The sequence below is a fragment of the Heterocephalus glaber genome, unplaced genomic scaffold (assembly GCF_053883595.1).
Source record: "Heterocephalus glaber isolate CG9 unplaced genomic scaffold, H.glaber_assembly_v1.0 deba00000943, whole genome shotgun sequence".
NCBI classification, from domain to species: domain Eukaryota; kingdom Metazoa; phylum Chordata; class Mammalia; order Rodentia; family Bathyergidae; genus Heterocephalus; species Heterocephalus glaber.
Genome location: NW_028258175.1, coordinates 5,746,725 through 5,768,827, shown reverse-complemented (window position 1 = coordinate 5,768,827; position 22,103 = coordinate 5,746,725). Strand labels below are relative to the sequence as shown.

At 42.7% G+C, this 22,103-nt stretch overlaps 1 protein-coding gene across 4 annotated transcripts in view; it reads left to right on the top strand.

The window, feature by feature from the left end:
- The window catches only part of Prkcb (protein kinase C beta), a 312,724-nt gene that overhangs the window by 79,775 nt on the left and 210,846 nt on the right, over positions 1–22,103 (top strand). For 2 of the 4 annotated variants that reach the window (XM_087209105.1, XM_087209104.1), the window contains exon 1: positions 11,988–12,153. The exons of the other annotated variants lie outside the window; for them this stretch is intronic. In XM_087209105.1, coding sequence (XP_087065231.1) covers positions 12,003–12,153 — 151 coding nt within the window. In that variant the 5' untranslated portion in view covers positions 11,988–12,002. Of the gene's footprint in view, positions 1–11,987; positions 12,154–22,103 lie in introns of those variants that run through there. 4 annotated transcript variants of the gene reach the window in all.

Here is a 22,103-nt window from a genome sequence, read left to right as displayed (position 1 = left end):
AAGTGGACATCATCCAAATGAAAAACTTTTGATACATGAAAGATGCTGTTAAGATAAAGACACACTAGAGAGTACAAAAATGTTTGTTGACAAAGGACTTTTGTACAGAATATGTTAAAACCTTTACAATGCAACTGTAAGAACAAGCAATCCAATCAGAAAACAAGCAAAAGATATGATGTGGACATTTCACCCAAGATGAGCTGCAGATGACACATAAACACACCAGAAGATGTTCAGCGCCACTAGCTGTTAGGCAAGTGCAAATTAAAATCACAGCGGTTATAGGTAATGACTTTTGAAAACTTAGAAGAAAGGATTTTGAATGTTCTCACACAAAGAAATGATAAATATTTTAGGAAATAAGTTTATCCTGATTTAAACACTACACAGTATATAATGTATCAAAACATCATATGGTACCCCACAAATATGTACAATTTTTGTGTCAATTCAAAAATGAATATTTTAAAAAAGTACAATGAGACTATCACTACACACCTACCAGAATGACCAAATAAATAAATGAATAAATAACAAAGCACCAAATACTAGCTAGGATGAGGAATAAACATGTTACTGATATATTGCTGGTAACAATGTAAAAACTGGAAAAATGTTTGGCAGTTTCAGCAAAACATTTAATTGCTGTATGACTCAGCAGGTGCACACTTGGGTATTTATACCAGAAAATGAAAAACTATGTTTACATAAAACCCTCTGTATGAACTTGTATAGCAACTTTAAAATATCTGGAAATGGAAGCAACTCCAGTGTCCTTCAGTAGGTACAGGCTAGGATATGTCCATACCATGCAATACTGCTTAGCAGTAAAAAGGAACAAACAAGTGATACATGAACGGATCTCCAGAGCGTTATGCTGAGTGAAAAGTGCCAGTCCCCAAATGTTATGATGAATGACATTCTTAAAATTTATAGAAATGGAGAAGATTACAATTACCAATAAAAAGAGAAGATGGGGCAGAGGAAGTGGGTGTAGTTATACAGAGTAACATGAAGGATCATTGTGAAATATTCTGTATCTTAACTGTATCAATGTCAATATCCTGATTGCAATATTGTGTGATTGTTTTGCAAGATGTTAACAGGGTAGAGGATGCATGAAATCTCTCATCCTATAACTGGAGGTAAATCTATTGCCTTAATCTATAATTATCTTTGGAGTTTAGTTAAAACTTCCCAAATTCATTTTATGCTATTTAGTATAGTTAATGATGATAAACTATAGATCACAGTTTATGAAACAATGTCAAACAAGTATCTCAAATTCATAGTCTTAAATGCTTTTAAAATGTTAACCAACCAAAAAGGATTATAAATTAAGCATTCTACTAAGAGATGAAGTGGAAAAAGAAAATAAAAGCCCCTAAGAGAAACCTAAGATAAGTAGAAGAAAGACTATATAACAAGACTACAGCATTACAACATACAATATCTCATATTATGATACAATATGGCATTAGCATGTGTAAAAAACATTGTGTTGATAACTCTAAGAATAAACCAAACAGACAGAAGGGCCAAATACCAGACCTACTAACTGATCATATCTATATCTATATATCTATATCTATATTTATATCTCATGTACATATTAATGAAAAAATAAAGACACACAATATACAAGTTAGGAATGAGAAAGCTCAGATACAGAGATTTAAAAAGTTATAAGACATTAAATTGTGATGCTACAATGCTGTTCACACTCTTGGATTTACATTGTAACTTTTCCACTACTTTCTTCTGACTTTGGGCAACTTACTTACTCTCTTTTAGCTTCAATTTTCTCCACTCTAAAATGGGGACAATAATTCAGTGGTTGTTGAGATTCAGTGAAATAGTGTACATAAAGATATTAACCCAGTGCTGAGTATCTTGGAGAACTCAGATGGGAGCTTTTGATATTAAATTTTTCATACTAAATTTGTAAGTTTAATAAAAGTGAAATGTCAAAGTTGTCTATCACAAAAATGAGCCTATGTAAGATGAGAGGTCAGCAAACTTTTTCCTCTAGGGAAGATGGTTAATATTATAGGTTTGTGGGGCATTCTATGACAAATACTCACCTCTGCTGTCGCAGCATGAAAGCAGCAAAAGACAATTTATAAGAAAGTGAGCTTGACCTTATTCTAATAAAACTTTATTTATAAAACTAGATGGCATGTCTCCAGGCTCTAGGTTACTGACTCGTGGTCTAAATCAGTAGTAAAGAAGGAAATGATAATAGTTTTCAAATCCACCATTAAAACCTGCAGGGCAAGCAATCCTTTTGGTTTTTATAAAACATTTCTCTGGACCATAGTAAAGACGGAAATTGTTTCAGTTCTTTTCCTCCATCTAGCATTACACAAACTCAAAAATCCAACAAAGGCAAAAAATAAAGCTGGAGTCTAATCTTACTTATAGACACAGAAAATAACCCTAAATGAAACCTTGGCAAATCGAGTTCTGTAAGATAGTAAAAGAACAATGATTATAATTAAGGAGAGTTCATTCTAGAAATGCATTATGGCTTATTATTAGAAAGTCTATTAATAAATCCCATCAATTTGTCAGAGAAAAAAATGTGATCTTCTTCGTAGATGCCAGAACCACACTTGTTTCATTTCAATATTTGTTCTTGGTGCAAATGGAGAAAGAAAAATAAAAAGGTACTTTCTCAGGTATAAAGATGGTCTATGGCCTGCCAGGAGTCAAAAGTATACTTAATTTTGTAACACTGGAAGAATTACCATTAACATTAGGAATAAAGGGAGGATGATTGCGATCCCCACTGTTGTCCCTGTGGACGTTCTAGCCAATGAAACAGAAAAGAAACAGAAGTAAGTAGTAATTACATATTGAAAAAAAAAAGCCAAATTAACATTATTCGCAGCTTATTTATTTTAGAAACTCTAAAGGAATCAATTGAAAAACTGTTAGTTATTAATGAAAGAATTAAGTAAGGGGGCTGGCTACAAAACATATGAACCAAAATCAATAACTTTCTTAGAGAGCAGCCCTAGCTAGTAGATGACATAATGGAAAAATAATCCTTTTGGTCTCAGCTGCCACCTCCCTACCCACTGGCTCTGTCTTCCTCCTCTGCATGCTTGGCAGGAAGCCAGAAAGAGCGCTATAGCCCTCCACTGCAGAAGGAAATGCGGGAGACTGGAATCTCAAGCATGGGTTGGCAATCAAGTGTCTAACGGAAAGTGATTTAATTTCTAAAAAGTTGTCACACTTGGTGCCAGATCCCAAATGCCATGAGAGCATGCCAAAGTGATAGGCAGGGCATAGGCGAAAGGCATTTCAGGGACAGTATTTCACATTTGTGTTGTTAGGTTCTCCTCAATGGTGTGTTCATAACCTAGACACGTGACCCTTGTACTTGGAGCATTACAGTTTGAGAAGTGGTTTAGCTGGTGGCGTTGGGTGATGATGAAAACTGGAAAGAGTACAGACAGCAATTGGATTCAAATTCCATTTCTTTTCTAGTTTTTATTTTTAGTTTATTTTCTAGTTTTTATTTTTTTATTTTTATTTTTTTGGTATTTATTATTTCTAGTTTTTATTCTTCAACCACTTACTCAACATCTTTGAATCTCTGTTGCATTGCTGGTATATTGAGGATAATCAAATCCATCTCCCAGGGTCTTGTACAACTCTGTGTCTGTGTGTGTGTGTGAAACAAAGCAACTCAGCAACTGTTCATTAAAAGTTTCTGCTGCCTTGCTAAGGTTGGTTAATTCATTTGGCTCTTTGAAACCACCAGGAAGCCTAGCCCTGAGCTCCTTTCTGGAAACCAGGCATGGGTCCCAGAGTTTGAAGCATCTTAACTTCTCCTAGTTCAGTGGCTGCCTGTTTCTGAGCTCTGCTCTCCTTTCAGGAAAGAAGAAAAATAAATTATTCATAGTGATCATTTCTTGGGGGCATTGGCTGTCTATTCTGCCCCCATCTTTATCCTCCGCCCCCCTTCCTCCTCCTCCTCCCCCTCCTCCTTTTTCCTTTACAGCATTCAGGGCAATTCTAGAAATAGGCGTGTAGAGATAAAGTCAGGGAAGAGGGACTGCAGAAGCTGGAGAGGTTACTTTGAGGAGGAAATACCATGGACACCAGTGTCAGGAATTCCCCTCCATTCCTTATTCTACCATCTACCAGTTTTTTTCTTCAAGGAAAACTCAGTCCCTCTGGAGTTTCAGGGTGTTCTTAGCTACAAAATGAGAAAAATGATGTCTTCTACCTTAGGGTGTTATTGGAAAGACCATTCATGTGTGCATGTGTTTTACTTAAATACGATACATACACATATAAATTCTGTTTGTTAGTAGCTTATCTGTTGGCTAAATGTGAAGCTTTCTGAGTGGTGGAAGTAATCAGAAATAGGCAGTACATTTTTATAGGAAAAATTGTTGAATTGAATGAGTTAATTTTTTTCACTCTGCTACATGCTTGCATGAAGTCGGAGCGAGCATGAACCACACGGCAACTAGGAGCATGGTGCTCCCTTCTCTTGCCTTGTTTCCCACACCTTTTGCACGTTCCTCCTCATCCTTCTCACAAAGATCATCAGACATAATGTGCGCTGCGGGGTCACAGTATGTCAGGCACTGTTCTAGATTCGATTAATGAATTTATTCATTTCCCTCATAGCAAGGGAGGGAAAGGGGCCATGGAGTAAGCACTGGATACCCACAGTTTGCCCCAGGTCATTCCTGGGACTTTTCAAGAGAGGGAAGGGCTTGGTTCTGTATAAACTGACAGGCTCATAATGGGCTTGGTCTGCCCTCAAGTCTCGTCTGCATACCTGCATTAAAAATGATCTTAGCCAGGCATGGTGTTGCCCATGGGTTATCCTCGCATTCTGAGAGGCTGAGGCAGGAGGAGTGCAACTTTGAGCTCATCCTGGACAACTCAGCAACTTATGAGACCCTGCCTCAAAGTGAAAAATAAAAAGAGGTTGGGAATGTGGCTCAGGGTAAAGGGCTCAACTCCCAGTACCACACACACACACATCTTATCATAGGAGAAATGTTCGGAGTCAGCACTGAAACTGAAGTGCTCCAGTATGGCATGGAGTCTCAGAAGGGGGCTTTCATTTTCATTTTTCTAAATAGTCAACAAGATGGACCTTACTATATCTGTAAGTTAGGACACTAATATAGTATTGGCAGAGCGTGAAAAATTTGTAACTATACCCAGAAAGGTTGCTTGACTCTATTGCCTCAAAATCTATATAATTAGCATTCCATGATGTCATCGTTGAGCTTTAATATAGCTTAAAATTATCCTTATGTAGGTTGTGTTTCTTTCTGAAACATTTTAAATTTAGAAAATTAACTTGTTAAACTTTTTTAAAGTTAAATCTGTAGATTTTCTATTCATCCTGCTGAGGGGGAGTTGGAATGACAAATGCTTGAATCATCAAAGTCAAATGTGAGGGCAATCTGGCCCGCCCGGGAAAGCAAAGGTCTGTATGGCCCCAGAGTCCGACTCCACGGATGAGAGGTGATGGTTTCGAACGGTCCTGTTTTCACAGCATTTCCTTCTGGCAGGCCTTAGGCATGCAGGTGGGCCTGGAGAGCAGGCCTTTCCCAAGCCAGGTCTCCCTCTTGCTGCCATCTGTCATTGGCCATCCGTCAGGAGGCAGAGCCACACAAAGGGTTCAGGTGTTTGGGGGTCAGAGACAGGTCTGGATGGACCAGATTCTGGGAGTTATTTCCCTCCATCACCTACCTGCACATGAATTCTTGGGGGGCACTGGTTTGCAATGCAGCTCTGGGTCAGGCTTCCAACAGCCAATTTGCTGAATGTGATGGGAATCAACTTGTTTCATATCAGCATTTTAAGGAACATCTGATTTGGCTTTATCCTTTCTTTCTGCTATTTCAGGATAAGAAGCAGTGAGAGGAGAGAATGAAGGACAGATATGGAGGGAATGAGGGGCCAAGACAGGGTAGTGATGAGTGAGATGGGAAGGGACTGAGGGCAGAAAGGAGGCGGCTGAGGGGCAGGAGGGGAAGGGGGTTAGAGAGGGGAAGGATGTAGAGAGGCTTGGGCAGAGGCGCAGCCTTATTCCAGGGCCCTGAGTTCTGAGCCTTTGGACCTTCCAGGCACCCCAGGTGCCCTGGTAATCTCAGCACGAGAACATAAAAGGCAGGGTCTTTGTTTCACTCAATTCCTGCCTTGTGTGATGAGGGGGAGGTTTTCCTGTTGGCAGAAACAAAGTACATGATCCTTCTCTGATACCTTTGGGCCTTGTTAACCTCCTTCCCTCATTTGTCGTAGCTGTGAACCTCTTTTCTGATACAATGGTGTCAGGTGGAGGCACCTGTCGTGCTGGTGGAGAGACTGCAGGCTGTGTGTGCCCGAATGGTCACTAGTGTTGGTTAAAACTGGGCTCTCTTTAGGGTGTGTGGAGGCAGTGAATGATCCCTTGGGATCCTGGGAGTAACAGAGCAGAATCTTAGTGCCCGGAAGTCCTGCTGACTTGTAGATGAGGGAGTGAGGAAGGGAGCAGTGGGTGGTGGTAAATATTTAGTAATTGGCTCTCTGGTAAGAAACAACCCTGGTAAGCAGCGCTTGCTGACGGTCAGTTTGCACGCTGGGACTCTTCACCATGGTCAGTTTCATGCGAGGTCACTAAACATGGACAGGGAAGAGATACACATCTTTGGCTCACAAGCTGGCGCTGGCACACCTGTGATAGGAGGGCTGTGTCCAGCCAACGTAACACAGCAAAATGCTTACTTCTCTGTTTTCAGCACAACTTCATGTGCATGGCGTTCATCCTTTTAACTTTTTCCTGTAGCAATTCTGAAATGTAGGATTTGTTTCTCCCTCTTACAGACAGGAAAATAGGACCGGAAGGATTAATAGCTTATCTGTGGCAGAGTGGACTCTGAGGCCCTTGCCTTCTCAACTCACCTCCTCTTTACTGGATTATCAGATATCCAGAGGTGAATTTCATAAGGCAGTTTTGAGTATCAGAGAATAACAGGGTTGCCTACTTCTGCCTGGTCAGGATGAGAGGGAGTGTCATGCAGGTACACCTTTTTTGCTTAAGAGATGACCTAAGAGGCCACTCAAAGAATTGGTGGCAGAGGGCCACCGGGTGGACATAATGGCTAAGAGTAAATTGTATCTCCTGTCTAAATCTGTTTCCTCATTTGTTAATTGGGACCCTGAAAGTCTGCTTCAAAGGATCACTAAGAGAGCAAAATAAGTACATAAAGTATCTTACATAATTCCTGACACATAATAGATTCAGATAAATGCTGATTCTCAGCAGGCCTTTTTTTTTTGAATTCCTCTTTATACCAGAAGTGACTAGGATGGCGTTTGTCAAATGTTACTGTGCATATGAATCACCTGTGGATCTAATTTGCAGATTCTGATTCAGTACACGTGGGGAGGGCCCTGAAATTCTGCATTTCTAGTATATGTGCTGCCGAGTATAGAGCTGCTGCTGCTGCTGCTGCTGATCCATGGGTCACACTCAAGTGGCAAAGGGCTTGGATACCTGAGAGAACGCTTTAGTGTCCTGCTGCTTGAAACTCTGCTGCCTCTTCTGGGGAACTCCAAGCATGCTCTCACGGCAGCATCTGCTCTGCTCCCGACTGCTTACTTTGGAGCAGCCACCTGGTTAGCCCCTCTAAGGGCATCCTGCTCTGGTGCCACCCTAGTTTGCTGTGGGGGACCTGGAAACTGGTTTCCTCTCCTTTCATTCTCTTTGATTTTAGTTTGGGTTTTTCCAGGACTTTGCTATTCGACCTTTGTTGTGTCCTTTCCTCTCTTTAGATTCATTTTCTTAATTTGCGAAATAAGATGGTAGGACAGAGAGACCGGAGTAGGAGCTTTCTGAAGAACTGTTGTAAATCTATGATCCAGTTGGTTGATGACATTCTCCTCACAGGGCCTCATTTATTCCGGGCTCTGGGTTTCTAGTGGAATCTCCAGAGACACTGATAAGAATTACAATTAAGTGTTAGAAAGTGCAGAGGTTCAATTCAGCCCTTCCATAAAGGTAGCAAAGAGGCTCAGAGAGATGCAAAGGAATGTTTTTTGAGGGGCCTAAACCACACCTCCAGGAAATCACTACTATTAACTGACCATATGTATGCCCGGTACTGGGCCAAGACCTAATGGGGACATTTGTCATGCTTTCTGGCCATATACCATAGAGACTTTTTTTTTTAATGTTTGGGAATTTCTCAACTTATTAAATCATGCCTCCTTAATGAGGAATCTAAAAACCCACTTTCCCAGCCTCCTTTGCAGCTTGTGTGCAAACATGTGATCTGGAATCTGCCAACCAGATGCTTCCATATTGGACTTTGAATTGGTTGCTAGTGACGATGAGAAGGCAGATACGTGATGCATTCTGGAGAGGGGGTTGGTAGATATGTAGGAAGTCCAAACTATAAAGCTAGTGGTGCTAACTCTGCTTGCTTACTCTCAGTAGGCAAGTGTTGAAACTTAGCGCCTCTGTGATGCAGACTACTTTGTCTGACACCAGGGTGGTATCAGAGGCTCCTATATGGACCAGTTTTGTGCTGTGGTTTAGATGTTTTTCTTGGCTGTTTCACCTCCCAGTCTGATTCTCTAGGCTTCATAATAATTAAGTGCTTTTCCTGCTTCAGCTGGTTTAAGTGGGGTTCTCTTGCTTGCAAATGACAATCTTGACTGCTTACAACACTCTATGTGCATGATCTCAATTAAATCTCAAACAGTGACCCAGCAAGGTAGGTATTATTATCCTCCTTTTACAACTAAAGAAACTGAAGCATGAGCAGATGAACTAACTTGCTCAAGGCTACATAGTTGGTAAATGGAGAATCCACAATTTGAGTCCAGATCATCTGGCCCCAAAACACATATTCTTTAAAAAATAGTGGCTATAGATAGTCATGGAATGCAGTATAATATTTCAATATATGTATAGAGTACAGTGATCAAATCAGGGTAATAAGTATATAACCTCAAACATTTATCATTTCTTTGTTATGAGAATGCTCAAAATCCTCTCTGCTAGTTATTTTGAAATATACAATAAATTATTGTTAACTCTAGTCATCCTACTGCCAAAGTACACATTCATAACCACTGCACATCTCCTGTAAGAGATTGGTTAGTGTGCAAGATCCTTGCAAATCACCTGTTAGTTCAGGGTTTCATTAGATCCACAGTGGGGCTGGGCACACCTGTTGGGTTTTATTGACAATGCAAACTTTTCCAAGGAGTGATAATCAGAGGCAACTGTTCTAGTGACAGCGATCCATGCATAAACATTGGCTCTGGCCCAGAGGTTGCACACAGATGAACATAGAATGTTTACATTTCCTCTTTAGTCTGTAGGTGGATGCCAGGGGAAGAGAGTGAGATTGAAAGTCAAAGAAGAGAGAAAGAGCTGTCCTCCAGGGCCTTCTTAGATAAGAAGGGAAAAGACATTGGCTGGTGTCCAGCCACCTACTAATGGTCCAAATGTGAGTCCAGTCTTCCTCTCGAAGAGGAGCAATTGGTCCTATCAACTGGAACAAAGTATTAACACCCTTGGACAGAATTCTCTGAGGAGGTAGTTTGGCTAATTGGTCAACTGTAGTTGTTTCTTATGGTCTGGGAACATTACTAGGATCCAACTTCCTTCCTCTTTTATTCTCTCTTCATTTATACTTACCTTCTTCTTTATTATTTCTTTAAACAACTACTGCTTACTGATTCAGTCAATAGTTGCTGAGTGTGAACTGTGGGCTGCACGTGGTTCTAGGGGCTGGAGATACAGCAAGGAACTAACAACAGGTAAGTTCTCAGGTGAACAAGCAAGTTTTCCGGTTTCAATTTAGTGGCAGTGTCATGGGCCAATGAGCCCCAAGCCAGAAAGGTATAAATTGGTTAGGTGATGGTATTTCTATCTCTACTCCCAGTCCTAACCCTACTCCTTAGGAAGATGTCATTCTTACCTCCATTTCACAGATGAAGAAACTGAGGCCAGAGAGCTTGAATCAATTGCCTGAGGTCTCACAGTTGGGTCCATAGCTCTGTGTGATCTAGATAGCTTCTAGGCGCCCAATTAAAGCTGATTCTGTACAGAGCTTCAGCTTGGGAAGGGACCCAGAGCCTATCTTTCTTTCCTCCCTGGTCTTAGGGATCAGCCCGGGCACTGCAAATACCCATGATGCCCAGAGAGCCTCACAGGGGAGCCGGATGTGGCCTCCCCAGCTGCCCACTTCCTTGCTGCTCCTGCCAACAGTAGCATGGCCCTTCTGATTTGAAGTTTTTTTTCCTTCTGTTGATCTCTCTAGGGGAAACAGATGTGGGTGGGGAGGATGACTGGCAGGCCCATGCTCACTGAAGCCCAGAAGGTTCCAGACTCTTATGTGTTCCTGAATGTGTCAGTGACTCCTTTCTGAGATGTCCAGCCCACGGGAACCCCTCTGCTGTGCTCTTGCTTTGCCTCTGGAAGATAACCTCCTTCTGCTCCCAGTCTTTGGTTGGGTGGGACTTCCCGAGGGCCGATTTCCTTGCACCAGGACAGCTAAAAGCCAAGCAGTGTGATTAAGAAGAAGGGGTTTGGAGTCAGATAGATCTAAATCCAAATTCCAGTCCTGCTACTGACAAACTGTGTACCCTCAGACAAGTTGAGTAATCTCTCTGAGTTCCTCGGAGCAGCAGACAGAGGCGGTGGAGACGAGGGCCCTGCAGCCTCAGCTAGTGTCGGGCACACAGCAGTGCGCGTTGGTTTCTTCCCTTACCGGGCAGAACGGACGGGGCCTTCCATGTCTGGGCACCTTGGGCCTGGCAACCCTTTCTACAGGGCTTGGCTTTGCCTTTGAGGGCAGTGCCTCTCTGTAATCTCATTTTACCAAGAGCATGTCCTTGCTCTGTACTTCACCCCTGATCGCTTGATGTTTCCTGTCTGTTCTCCGTGGAAAATAGTCACAGATCATCTCATCTTCCTGGGTCCCTGTTGCTGTCTGTGAGGAAGGGGATGCCCGAGCATCCCTGGTTTGCCTCAGGTGAGGAAAGGAGTGCTGAGAATCCATGGAGCGCTCTGGTCCCTGAGTAGTGAGCTCTTTCCTAGCTTTGTCTCGAGCTCCTGCTCCCAGGCCTATTAGCCTACTTACAGTCCTCCCCAGCATCCCAGAGGAGCCATTGGGAAGAGTGTTGGAATAATAAAAATTCTCTGCAGCTTAGATATGCAGCAGTACTTCCCGTGCTTACTCAGTTCTACAGAAGGCTGCTGCATGACTCTGATGTACAAAGGCTGAGAAGATATGAATAACAAAAGCAATAGAATGACAGTTCCTGACATCCATGGGGCTGCACTTTACTCTCATTCATTCATCATTTCTTCAGCCCACATGAATGCCAAAGCTGGGAATTATCAATCTTTTTCGATTTTTGCTAATCTAATAAGTGAAAAATATCTTGTATTGATTTGCACTTCCTGGATATTCATGAGGTTGGGGATATCTTCATGTTCCTGTTGGACAGTTGTATTTCTTTCCCTGGGAATTCTCTCTTTAAACTGCTTTTTAGAGTGTGTTGTCTTTCTCTTACTGGTTGGTATACAATATATATTCTGGATACTGATCTGTGACATAGGCTGAAAATAAATCCCCTTGATCTCTCTGGTATCTTTCCTTTTTAAAAATTGAGTTATTTTGTCTTACAGAAATGTCATAGCCAGATGTATCAGTTTCTATATAAATGACTTCTGGGTCCCTTCTGGTTCTTTGCACTCATCTTTCTGATAGCACTTACACTGATTGGTGTCTGTCTCCCTCTCGGAACTGGACTGGGAGAACCTGGAGTGCCAGACCTACAGTTTATTCTTCTCTGTTTCTTCAGGGATTAATGCAGGCTGGGCATCGAGTTTTGTGCCCACATGAGTGTTTGTGTGTGTGTGTGTGTGGTGTGAAAACAGGTTTTGTGCCTGAATGAAAGAGTGAATGAAAAAGTCATGTCCTGCCCTCCCTGCAGAGGTAGGGTTTGCTGCAGAGATGGTAGTGACTCAGGGAGTGAGTCACAAGCTCTTCTCTGGCTCAGCTGACATTTCAAAAGCCCTGGGCAGAGAAGCCCCCCTCATTCCACGGGAGCATCCTCCTCTCCAGGAGGCACAGTGGCACTTGACTGATTACCAAACTTGTGTATGTGAGTGTGCGCTCTCATGTATATATGTGTGTGCTCTTGCACCTGGGGAGGATTATCATTTAAAGCTGAGCAGTATCATGTCCTGTGTGTGTCTGAATGAGGGTTATAGACATCTCTGAGAGCACTTGTGTGTGTGTGTGTGGGTGTTGGGGAAGGGAGATGATCTAAAGATGTTTAGAATCTTTGCAGTGTATTGCACTTGCTGCTGGGAGGATGGGCTGCCTGGAGGGGGTTCAGTAGCTTCGGAAGTACCCTGTGGGCCAAGCTTCCTGAATCTCTTTATCTGTGGCCACATGATGCTCTTGATTGTCTGCGTGCTTGCTGGTGTCCCTGTTGCTGAAGGCACATCTGTTTTGTTCCCAGAAGCTTGGCTTCTCCATTGTCATTTCCTGAAGCAGTGGAGTGTGCCAGTTATATTGTTAGACCCAAATAATCTGCAATGCGTGAAACATAGTAAATATTTACTGTACCTTTCGTGGAACAGGTTATTGCCATGGAAATGCTCTGTACACGAATCTGGGTGATGAGGGGAAGCTGGCTCGGGAGCTGTGGGAGTGTTTGGAGCCAGTGCCGCCGGAATTGGCAGGTTGAGGAGTGAGTGCTGTAGGTTGGAGTCACAGCGCGATTGATGGGGCTGAACAAGGTGGTTCCCATCAGCCTGTGCAGAGAGGGCGTTTGTTCAGCACTCTGCACGTGCAGGGCTCTGTGCTGAGCATCCTGTGCACACTACTGCATTTAATCATCACATCGACCCTAAGAGGTGCTGGCATCCTCCCAGTCTTACTGGGGCACAGAGAGATTGAGCAACTTGCTGGAAGGCATACGGTGAATGGCAGAGCCCCCTGGAGCTCTGGTTCTCCAGAGCCTGCGCCATTTCTCCCACCATGATTTACTCCGGAGGCAGCCGATTGCCTGTCCTCAGGGGCTTTTTGGTATTGACTTTGTTGTTGACATTTAAAAACCATAGACAATCTCCAATGTCTCTTGAAAATGTGCATGATCTGGGTACCTTGGGAGGAAGGAAGCTGCCCTTTCCTAGTATTTGCCCCTAACAGCTGCTCATTTTAGCTGGGGTGTTGGCTCCACAGTTAGCACTTGTGGCCCCACTCCATTACAACTGGGGAGAAAGCCCTGGGCATCACACCCAGGGGCTCTTTGAATTAATTAAGAATTGCCTGTTGAGAGCTCGTCATCCTGTTACATTTAATTTAGCTGTTGTTTTCATTTGCCGATTAGAGCTTTTGAGGTTTGTTTGATCTTCTTGCAGTCTTAAGGAATTGGTAGGTGGTTGAATGAATATCTTCATGGCAGGATAGGAAGGTTACAGCAGGAGATGTAAAATATTAGCATTGTACATTCATTTATTCACATATTCATGTATTCACACATGCATTCATTCGTTCATTTGACACATTTATTAAACATTAGGTGCTGGAGTTACAACAGTGGATGATAGCAGTGAATAAGACAGATCTGGCCTCTGCTCTCAATTGAATATACTCCAAGGAAAGTCAGACATTAGATACAATGAGTGCTAGAAAAAGATGAAGGGAATGCTTAATCTAAGACAGTTGAATATAGGGGGCGGGTCAGGGAAGGCCTCTTGGGATGATTTTTGCAACCATGGGAGCTCTGCTTATTTCATGTGACAGGAGCCTCAGCAGCTCTTGTAGAAAAACCCATCTGCAAAGGGCTCTGTGGGTGGGATGTAGTTCATGGCCTGTTTGGTCCCACTGGGAGGTGTCTTCCATCGAGACCCATGGCTGGTCATTTTATCCAGAGGGAGTGAGCGTACCAGCTTCACTGAGAGCAGGTTAGCCTAGGAAGTAAAGGGAGGAATGAAGGAGTTGAGAGTTGGGTAGAAGAATACTCACATTCTGACTTAACAGTATAGCATGGGGATGAGAACCAGTACACCTGTCTTCCACTCAGTTGCCCTGCTTACTATATGGGTTGAGCTGGTTTTGTAATTGCTCCATGCCTCAGTTTCCCCATCTGTAAGTTATGCATAAAATACTCATGTCATAAGTTTATTGTAAATATTAAATGAATTGATGTAAGTGGAACAATGCCAGGCACAGGGTAAAGGTAAGAAGCTCTTAAATGTTGGCAGTTAGTATAAGTATTATGATTATGCCATGGCACCATTACCTGCTGGTTTTTCTTGAGGCTGAATTTTCTGATAGCTCTTTCTTTGATGTACTATAACTTTGTTCCTTCATACCATATTTGTGATTTCCAGCATTCCTATCTGACTACTTCAACCCATTGTAGTTCCCAGGCAAGCTCTTCAGTGGCTCTGGACTCCTTGTTCTACTTCCATCTCCAACAAGGTGTTCCATGTTTGGGGATAGGTGTGCATGGTGGGCAGGAGTTACACCTCTGATGGTTAAAGTTGTCCAAAATAATGGAAAAGCACATGAAGAGATATGGTGCAGTTCCCCAGCTCTCAGTGTTGGATAAGAAGTACCAGACTTAGCCTGTCACCTATCCTGCCACAGGGTTACTGATGGACCTCAGCAGGGGCCAATGAAACATTCACTTCTCCAACCATGGGTGAGATGTTGGAAGTATCTTACCAGTATCTTTGTCACCTCTGCCCTGAATTGCCCATGAGTGAGCAGGGGCTTCTGGTGGTGGGGAGCATGGTAGGTGTGGACCAACCAAGGCCAAGTTGCTGGGCTGGGCCAGAGGTGGGTTTGCGTCCTGCTGGAGGGAGAGGGCACATCCTGGGTCACAGTGGCCTCTGCACCTGATACCACTACAGGGCTGGAAAGCATTTTCCTTTGAATTTGGGCTTAGTCCCTCCCTATATTACAGCCTGCATTCCTTTTTAAAAATAATCAAAGAAGCTCTTATTTTATTATAAAAGAATATAATAATGTATGACCCTGCCATCTAGATTCAAAATCTCTGGCTTTTAGACCATAGACTTCAGCTTTAGATATATTATCTTGTGAGAATTTTAATTTGTGAATAGAAGGATATATTGCTAATAAGCAAAAATGAGATCATATTCTACATATATTTTCCATGCCCTTCTACGTTTTGTAACTTGCTATATCTTAGACTAGTGGTGGCAAACCTATGGCACGCGTGCTGCAGCAGGCTGTTTGTTATCATTGAAAGCTCTAAAAGTTTTGCTGTTACTGTCTTAGACTTTTTCCTCATATCAATTCTTTATTTAAATTCACCTTTGTAGAAAATGCTGCATTGTATTCCATAATATTAAGATCATTTATAGTCTATAAATAGCTATATTCTATATTATCAAACCAGTACTTTATTGATGGACATTTGGGTTATGTTAAAATATTTCCCTTATAATGGGCAATGCATCGATGAATGCTTTTGGATATTCAGTGAGGATTTCTGTAGAATAATTCTTAGAAGTGGGATTTTTAGGGCAAAGGATATGAACATTTTCAGTTGTAACAGATATTGCTAAATTGCTTTCCGACAGGTTCTGCCAATTTATGCACACACCAACAGTGCATGAAAGTGCCTCTTAGAAATGTCTTTTTAAAAGATAAAATACCTATTGTTAAGCCATGAAACACATTTCAAATAATTGCTGAAATTCTTCCAGCTGTGGCATAAGAAGCTAGAGCCCAAAGGGGTCTGAAAGGCCTTGGGAAACATAGGAGCTTAATGTATTAAAAGATGACATTTGGATCAGCAGGAAAAGAGTGGTTTATTTAATAAATGGTGCTGGCATAATTGGCCGGCCATGTGGAAGGACACTGGATTTGATTCCTAACTCATATCTTATATAAAACTAAATTACAAATGGGAGTAAATTATAGACAGTGTAAAGATTTTAAAGTAAAAAATAATAAAGAATATTAGAGGAAATTTTAGGAGTGTATTCCTATAACCTTGAGTGAAGGAAGCCCAGAGCCATAAAGGAAAAAATTAAATATTTTTAAGGTAGTAAGAATATTTTAATCCCTTAAAAGGTAAATGTATTCATGAATTGCTTGAGACAAAGTAAAACGGCTTTCAATATGAATGGAGTTGAAGTTAATAAAGGAAAGAGAATTTTAAGACACACTCGTGTCAGGGCGTTTTGTTCAAGTACTGGGATTCTGCAGTTTGTATTCTAAATAGAGTTGAATGGTGAACTAGTCAGCATGTGGCCCCTAGAGTTGGTGAGCTCTGTAAGGTCAAGAAAAGGGAAGGAAATGTTGTTTTCTGTTTCTTTACTTTTCTATTGTTTTGAGAAAGTTGAGTACCCACCCAAAGCCTCAGGTGTCCCAGGAGAGAGGAATTTAGAAAGCACACCGTCAACACGGAAGCTTTGCGCCCGCTTCTGGTGCTCAGGGTGATACAGCTTTCTCATGCTCTCCACCTCATCCCACAGGAAGCGTTTGCCTTCCTGGTCCTTCTAAAGTCTGGCTCTCTCCAGCTCATCCTGGAGAGTTTTAGTAAAGCCCCTCCTCCCCCTTCACCTCACCCTGAGTCTACCCCTAGGGACCCTCCCGTGTACCTTTTCCCTTCATCTGGCTGTCATCAGAGTACTGCAGACGATCAAACTGAGTGTGTAGCTTCATGCTCGTCAAACTCAGAGCACCTCCATTACTCTGTACCTTTAGGGATCTTAAATTTAGCAGTAAAAATCTGGCTTCAAATACCACCTCTCCTGCTTTCTAGTCATTGACCTCACACAGGTTCTAAGCTTCAATTTCTTCATCTATAAAATAGTAGAAAATGATACTATTTCCTAGCACTGCTCTGAAGATTGTTATTTTATTAGCAGTAATATTTTATACTATTATTACTGCTTAGCACAGCTCTTGGCATTTAGGAAATTTTCTCAATAAATGGTAGCTATTGGCTGTTGCCATTTCTTCTCTTCCTGCCGCTCTGCCTTATTGTTTGAAGTGCCTCCTTACCTGTGCTTGCAGAAATAGACTGATCTGTTGCAGCCGTCTAGGGAGTTCACGTTCATGCATTGTCAAGTTTGCCTGTTGTCTTCTGGGTGGCAGAAGCCTGATGGTGGACCCCTCCTTCGAACCCTGGCTTTGCCACTTCTGCTGTAGGTACCTTGGGCAAGTTACCTAACATCTCTATGTCCCTGTGCACTCATTTGTAAAATGGGGATGATATTAGTACCTCCCTCACGTGAGTTTTAGGAAGATTAAATGAATTAATATCTGTAAAATAGATCAAAAATGTCCGTCTCATTGTGTGTGCTACATTGTAGATGTTTGTTAAAATAATTACAAAATAAACCACCTCGCTTAGATTTATCACTTATCCCCTGTGGATTATGTCCAGGATGCCAGAAGTGAGACTTGAAAACCTTGGCATGCTGTGTGAATAATGTTGGAGGAAGGTGACTCGCAGTTTGTGGTCATTCCCCTGGACTTTGTATTTTTCCCTTAGAATCAGCTCTGACTCATCTTCGGGGAGTTCTGTGACGGTTGAGAAACGGATACCGTAGGGGGCAGTTTCCCTCTCTCTCTTTCTCACTCTTTATTTGATCCTCCTAAATCTTTCACTCATCCAACTTCAGGGTAGGACCAAAGAAACCGGCTGAATTTTTGTTTCCAGTAGTCGGAATGAGTTGGATGCTTTGCAAAGGGGTGGGTGGAAAGGCAACACCTCTCAGGAAAGCTTTCTTGCTAAATTGAGGATTTTTGTACACCAGGATGCTGTTTAAATAGAATATTAGTGATTATCATTTATCCAGCCAGAGTCTCTTGGGTTTGATGCTGCCTCAAATTAGCATTCTGCATTTTTAGCTGTCTCTTCCTCACCAGTTCTGCTTTGGGGGAAATCTCTCCCCCACATGCTACTCAAAGCAGGCACATTAGCACATGCTTATTAGTGCTATCTCTAGGTGCCAGGCTAAGGACTGACACGCGTTTATCTTATTTTTTAATCATCACAGCTGTGCTAGTGATTTCCTGTATTTCACAGATGAGGACATGGAGGTGCAGAGAAATAAAATGTTGCTCTACAGCCCTGGGGTGCTCTCTGCCTCCCATCACCTTCCATGTCATTGCATCCTGGCCTGACTTCCATTGGCAGTGCCCAGGACGGCCCGAGGGCTGGCTGTGGCCAGTTGGCCCAGTCTGTCCATCTGTGGCTTAGCCTTTGCCTGGGAGGGAGGAAGATTAATGGTCTCAGGGAGCAGCCCCAGTCACTGGTGATGAAGTCAGCACATAAATACCTCTGAGGCTTGTGTTTGTGCTGTTCTTTAGAGTTGGATTAAATTCTGTTTGCTCTACAATGTCCTCTTATTTGCTTCTTTCCATCCTTTGTCTTACTTTACCACTTCCTACTAATGTTCCCTGGGATCACCTCTCAAACAGACTGCTTGTACTTCAGCGGCTGTCGTAGAATCCACTTCCAGGGTTCCCCAAACAGGACAATTGCCCCGGGTCCCATATTCAATAGCTTTTATGTCTTCATCCTCCTTGTGGCTCTATTTGACTGTCCCTTCTTTTTTTTCTTCTGGAACCGGGGATAGAACTCAGGACCTTGCGTTTGACAGGCAGGCGCTGGTGCCACTAAGCTAAACCTCTGGCCCTTGACTGTCCCTTCTTAAAACTTCCCCTTTTTAAAAGGTATAATAGATAATGTGAAATAGGAAGAAAAAGGACAAAGGGGAAGGGAAAGTGGGAGGGGTAGGGGAAAGGAAAGAAGGGAAAGGAATTAATATGAAAAAAAGGAAACAAAGTCTTTGTAAATAGGGAGGGATGGAGGGGTTGAAGGGAGGGCAGGGGAAGGGGGAAAAAATAAGAACCAAGAGAGATTATGTAAAGGTGCAAATTTCCAGTGATGAATGTCATTATATTGTATACCTAAAATATACCAATAAAATTAGTTAATTAAAAAAAAAAACTTCCCCCCTTTTGGTTTCTGTAACAGCTAACAGGATTCTCTTTCTACTTTCATTCACTGGCTCTCCTCTTCTCTCTAGTGACTCAATTATAGGCACCTGCAGTGTCGCAGTATTTTTTGGAAAATGTCAGAAAACCCAACTCAGACTGTTTTAAGTAAAAAGAGAAGTAATTGGATCACCTAATTGGGAATCTTGTGGTGTAAGGGCCTCAAGGAAAGTGAGATCAAGGCATTCAGCAGTCTGCCTCTTTCTACATCATGACTCCACTGGCAGCTACGTTGCTTAGTTCTCAGGCATGTACTTTCCTAAAGAGGCGATGGGGACTGGTAGATCCAAGCTTATCTTTGGTCTTAGCTACTCGAGTGGAATGGGAGTGGTTCTCTGCTGACAGTTTCGGCAAAAGTGTGGAGCATCATTCTCATGGGTTTGTCTTGGTTTAAGTATGCATACGTCTTAATTCATTTTCTGTGGCTATGACAAAAATACCCAAGTATGGATAATTGATAGAGAACAAAGATTTATTAATTATAGTTTTGAAGGCTGGAAAGTCTGAGAACAGAGTGCTGGTATCTGGCAAGGGCCTTCTTGCCATGAGATAACGTGGTAGAGGGCATCCTACGAGGAGGAAGCACACACAGCTGGACTTACCCTTTCCTAAGAGCCCAATCCCTTTGTAACTAACCTTCTCCCACATAACGGCTTAATCTGTTCATTAGGACAGCACTTTCATAACTTAATCACCTCTTAAAGTTTCCACCACTTACTACTGTTACAGTGGCATTGAATTTCAGCATGTTTTGAGATTTAGTATCTCCCTAAAATAATCACAGTGACCACAAGGATGTGGTGCCCTCACTGGCCAGGCCGGGTCACATAATCACTCTTGGAGCCAAGGTCATAGCAACGTGAGGTCAGAGTGAGGATAGGTGATGTTCCAAAGAAAGATAAAAGTGCTGTTATGTGAAAGTGGTAGGTGGACAAGGGAAGACAACAGATGTCCATACTCTGAGTACTTGGGCTTAGTTCTCTGCTCTTCTCCGTCTCTGTGAATCGTCTCATTATTTCCTGTCTTGGTCTTGACTTCACTTCTGAGTTGCAGTCTCAGTTTTCTCCGCCTTTAGAGTCAGGTGTTTCCATTGGCTGTTCCTCCCAGATCTGAAACTTGCTATGCCCCAACCCTAACCACCTCCCCCTTGGTTGCTCTTCCCAGCATCTCCACCTTTGTCAGTGCTGCTACTTGGGTTTCCACCTCTCCTTTCTCTCTACTCCTGCCCCTACCTCAAGTTTCCAGCCCCATCATGGTTCTTTGAGCGGCTTGAATGTGCCTTTGCCTGCCCTTTGTCTCCCTTTGGAACTCTGTCTGGTGTATTCTTTGGTTGGTGAATACCTACTCATATTTGAGTCTCAGCTCAGAAGTCATTTCTTCTGGGACCTCTATTCTGATCACCTTCTTTGCCATGTCAGGGCTAGAGACTCTTCCCCATGTCCCACTTGGTCTTCACATCATCTACTACTGTGCTTTGTATTCAGTGCTAAGGTTTGGGTGTGTTGTGTCCTCCAGGGGGTCATGTGCTGGAAGCTTGGTCCCTCGTATGATGGTGTTGAGGTGTTGGAACCTTTAAGAGGTTGGTCCTGTGGGAAATAATTAGGTCATCAGGGACAGTGCGTTCAACTGGAATTAATTTTCATCTTACCAAGTGAGATAGTTCTTGTGAGAGGTGCTTATTATAATGTCAAGCCACCCCATATGCTTGGCTCTTCTGCACATGGCTAGTTCCTTCTGTCTCTCTCTCATGTTGTGATGTAGCCACAGGACCCTTGCCTGGATGCTGGCACCATGCCGTGTTGAAATTCAGTTCCTATTGTAACAGTATTAAGAGGTGAGACCTTTAGGACCTGATTAGGTTTTGAGGGTACTGTCCTGCCACCATATTTGAGAACCAAATTAAACCTTTTTATCTTACAAAGTGTTCAGACTTAGGTATTTTATTATAGCAACAGAAAACAGACCAGTACACTCACACTCCAGTGACATGGTCCATTGTCTGCTTCCCCAGAAGGACAGGGCCATATATGTCTTCTTCACGCTGGTATCTCCGATAGTCCAGACTTAGGACTGATATCTGGGTTTTGTCTGATGAACCATGGTTTGAACCCATATATCACCTGTCCTGAGCTATGAGAACTTAGGCAAATTCCATCACCTCTCCAAGCCTCAGTTTTCTTATTTCTACAAAGGAGACATTGATAGTCCCTCCCTCATTGGGCCACTGTGAGGAGTAAGTGTTAGTAACATATACAAAGTGATCAAGACAGTGCCTGGTACCTGGTAAACACTTAATTAGTGCGAGTTACTATTTTAATACTTACTATGTTTATTATAGCATCCAGTGTCTAACATGTAATAAACTCACAACAAATGGTAGATCCTCTTATTAGCCTATGGTGAGACCTGAAACATAGTAGGCTCATTGGAGGAACTGAAATTGTATTTATGAAAATTTGACAAAAAAAAAAGAGCCCTTGATGCTCCTTTGCTGGTCACGACCTAGGAGTGGGAGGTGACAGTTCCCCTTGGGGTAGGTGCCTGGTCTCACTGGGATGCTAGATGCCGTCCCTCGTGTGGGTGAAGTGGTCCCCTCTGATGTCACTGGGGTGCCTGGTGGTGTGGTCTGCACTTGTTTGCCTGTTGGATCTAATGGGGGAGCCCCCCCCCCCCATGGAGGAGCCTCAGTAAGATTAGTGAGGGGCTTGGTTCTGAGAAGTGCAGGGGCTGCCTGGGGCTGCCACAGAAGGGGTCCCTCTTTTCTCACTGTGTCTCAGTTAGTTCCCGTTGATCTCTACGTGCTGATTCTCTTTCTTGCTGGGCACAGGGATGAGGCATCCTCAGGTGTTTGCTCTTAGCTTGAGCACTGCTATCATCATCATCGTCATCCCTATAGTAAGCAGCAGTATGTGCTCCAGTTTATTGGGTATCTGCTAGTGACAGCACCCTTGACATTTTGTATATCGTGGGGCTGCTGTGAGCATAAGATGAAGTATAAACATAGGCTATATCCTCTCTGTCTAAAATGGTAGCCACTAGCCACAAATGGCT